This window comes from Aplysia californica, unplaced genomic scaffold (assembly GCF_000002075.1).
Source record: "Aplysia californica isolate F4 #8 unplaced genomic scaffold, AplCal3.0 scaffold00764, whole genome shotgun sequence".
NCBI classification, from domain to species: Eukaryota; Metazoa; Mollusca; class Gastropoda; order Aplysiida; family Aplysiidae; genus Aplysia; species Aplysia californica.
The window spans coordinates 256,333-259,300 of NW_004798034.1; the positions used below are offsets into that span (position 1 = coordinate 256,333).

General features: G+C 39.7%; 1 protein-coding gene across 1 annotated transcript in view; it reads right to left on the reverse strand.

The window, feature by feature from the left end:
* The window catches only part of LOC101862757 (troponin C), a gene marked incomplete in the record, with an annotated part of 48,484 nt that overhangs the window by 33,598 nt on the left and 11,918 nt on the right, over positions 1-2,968 (reverse strand). Inside the window, 1 exon segment of the mRNA XM_013088567.2 lies at positions 82-127. Coding sequence (XP_012944021.1) covers positions 82-127 — 46 coding nt within the window.

Below are 2,968 nucleotides of genomic sequence, written 5' to 3' on the forward strand. Positions count from 1 at the left end.
TGGGGCGTTAAACAACTACATTTAAAAAGAAATACTCTACAAAGACAGACAGGATATAATTGTAGTCAAACTTCTACTTACCGTTGTATTGTTTTTCTGTAATTTTGAATTCCGTCTCTAAAGAACTCTGTGAAAAGAGGAACGTTTTTTGTATTAGTAAGAGTTTATTAGAACTTGTAACACATTTAGGTCACATTAGTGCCCAAGATAAGAAGTGACACCAAAGAATAACATTCGAAGAACAGAAGAAGGGGAGATAAGGACAACAGACAGGTGTTTGATAGGAAAGAAAGAGCAAACCACACCAGAGTACCCGAAAATCGGCCTCATGAAAGAGGAAACATACACTTCTTAAAATAATGCATGTAATGTACATCATCAAAGACAATAAAACAGCAAATATTATTCTTTATCCTTAATTGTTACTGTACTTTCTTCAACAATATTCATTCCCCTGAACTTAAATGTAAGGACAATTCTGTCACATTCGAAAAATCAAGATGTGTTAAATATTTTTAAAAACTTGAATAAAAGAGGCACCACTTAGAATGAAGATATTCGTTGCACTTTTTTCTTTCTGGAACATTTCTTTTCTTTGTTTCTTGCTGTTGCTGGGTTTTTTACCTTTGGTGTAAACTCCTGCTAAAAAAACAAACAACATTTTTAAGTAGATTACAAATAACTTCAGGGAGGAAACCTTGCCCTCTCCGAAAAGCGTAAAACACAAAACAAAACAAAAAGAAAGGAAGGTAACATGAAAGAAAACTAGGGACAAAGAAAAATAGACGACAAAATAATACAAGTAGATTAGTATATTACAGACGTACATCTGTATGTCTGAATTAAAAAGTTCAAGTGCACTACTGAATGAAACAATCGAGAGTTTGTGCCCCCCCCCTCCCCTTTCCGCAACACCCCCCACCTACCTCACTCCCTTCACCCTTCCCTTTTTAACACCCCATCCCCAACCACAGACATAAACAAAAAAGGGCAAACGTTATTTGTCTCTTGCACACATTTCAAAAAGATGTATCAGTTTTTGATCTGTACGATAGTACGATGTTCTGCTGATGTTCTCCATGATAATTAGCCCAGTTGGCAACGGGAAGTAATGTCGCTGTATGTTGTTCAGCTTTATCTACCAGACACGTTTGTTTATTGTGCCGCCTTTTTAAAAAGATAAGCGCTCTATTACGGACGACATTTTTGCAATAAATGCATGCTCTTTCCTAATGAATGGTGGGTTTTTTTTTTTTATTTTTTTCTTCTTAGCCCTTGCTTAGGCAAGGGATCATAACACTCTGATTTTTTAACAAGGTCCACATCAAAGTTATTTTTCTTGTCAAACGAGATCTAGCTTACAAACACGGACGCGCACACACACACACACACACACACACACACAAAATACACTCACAAACACACATACACACATACATACACACACACCCACACACAGACACATACACAATTACACACACACACACACACACATGTACACACACACACACACACACACACACATACAACCCGAACCCTTGCTATTTCTCGAAAGCGTTCCTTGTTTACATAAAGGAATTAATCGGAAGAGCATGGATATCATCATCACCACTGCTTTACTTCCCCTGGATCAAGGTACAGGTCAGGAACAAATACGTTCCATCTTTCCCTATCCCGAACTAATCTCTTGACAATATTCCGTGTCTTCTCGTTCTCCTGTCGATCATTCTCTAATAATCTTCTCCAGGTTCCACTGGCCTTCCCCCTTGATCTCTTACCATGTGGATTGAAATCCAACGTTTTCTTCGAAATATATGATTCTACCAGGCTTCCTGCCAATGTGTATGGATATGCGCTTTATAAAAAGCATTTTCATGTTAATAAATCTCTCCCACGGAACGGTTTCCAAGTACTTTCTGCTTGTACTGAGACAAGCGGGCGGAGAGCCATGGGAAACTCTCATGACAACACATTTTCAAGAACGTCCCTTTCGAGATTCAATGTATATCAATTGCTCCAGATTCCAGCTCGAGGCTATATTTTGACTTGTATTTTTACATTTTCCTTCCTCTTGTAGCGTCAAAAGTCGAGCGGAGGTCCACCTTTCGATCAAGGACCAGACGTATGACTTCTAATCATCAAAATAATCTATAGATGCACCAGCCATCTATGTCTGGATGCTATTTTATCCAGGTGACTTCTGTTGCAGATATATATTTCGTTATTCTGTCTGAGGACCTCTTTGGCGCCATCGAGCCTAGATTTTCGAGGTATACGCCTGCCTTTGTAGCCTGATCTTCACTTCTTGCGGTGTATGTTCGTGCAGCGAGAGACCTATTGAGCTGATGGTACTTTTCAACCCCCTTTCTCTTTTGACACTTTCCAAAAATAAAAGAACTGGAACCGAAAATAGATACGCCTCTATACATAGAGTGAAATCTAGGTACACTGTTCCTGGCCTGCATAAAAACGGGTGCCAATGTACAATGTATATTATTGTTGTGGTCTGTATGAATAAACGAACTTTGGTCCTACCTGTTTCTGTACGCGCTGCAAATATTATGCACATTTATCGCCTCCCTCTCCCGAGAGCTCTTGCCCTCTAAACTCTTGCCATAACGGATTAATGAGACGCGGTATTTATGAAACAAGCCCCACTGGTTTTGGAATCACCTTTCGGGTCCACTGGGAAAACAAGGGAGGTAATACAGAGAAGCTGTTCTCTTGACAACAAGGGAGGTAATAAATAGAAGCTGCTCTCTTGACAACAAGGGAGGTAATAAATAGAAGATGTTGCATTTGTTGTGATCTCCGCCAGCTGCAGCGAAAATGTCAGACAGACAAGACAAGACGGACGTGCGTGCGTGAGGGAAACATTGAGAGTGAGGTGCATTTGCCAATAAGACTGAGCAAAGAGTCGCTTTAGCAAAATCCAGATAATATGTTAGTGCACCTCTTTTTTTTGGGG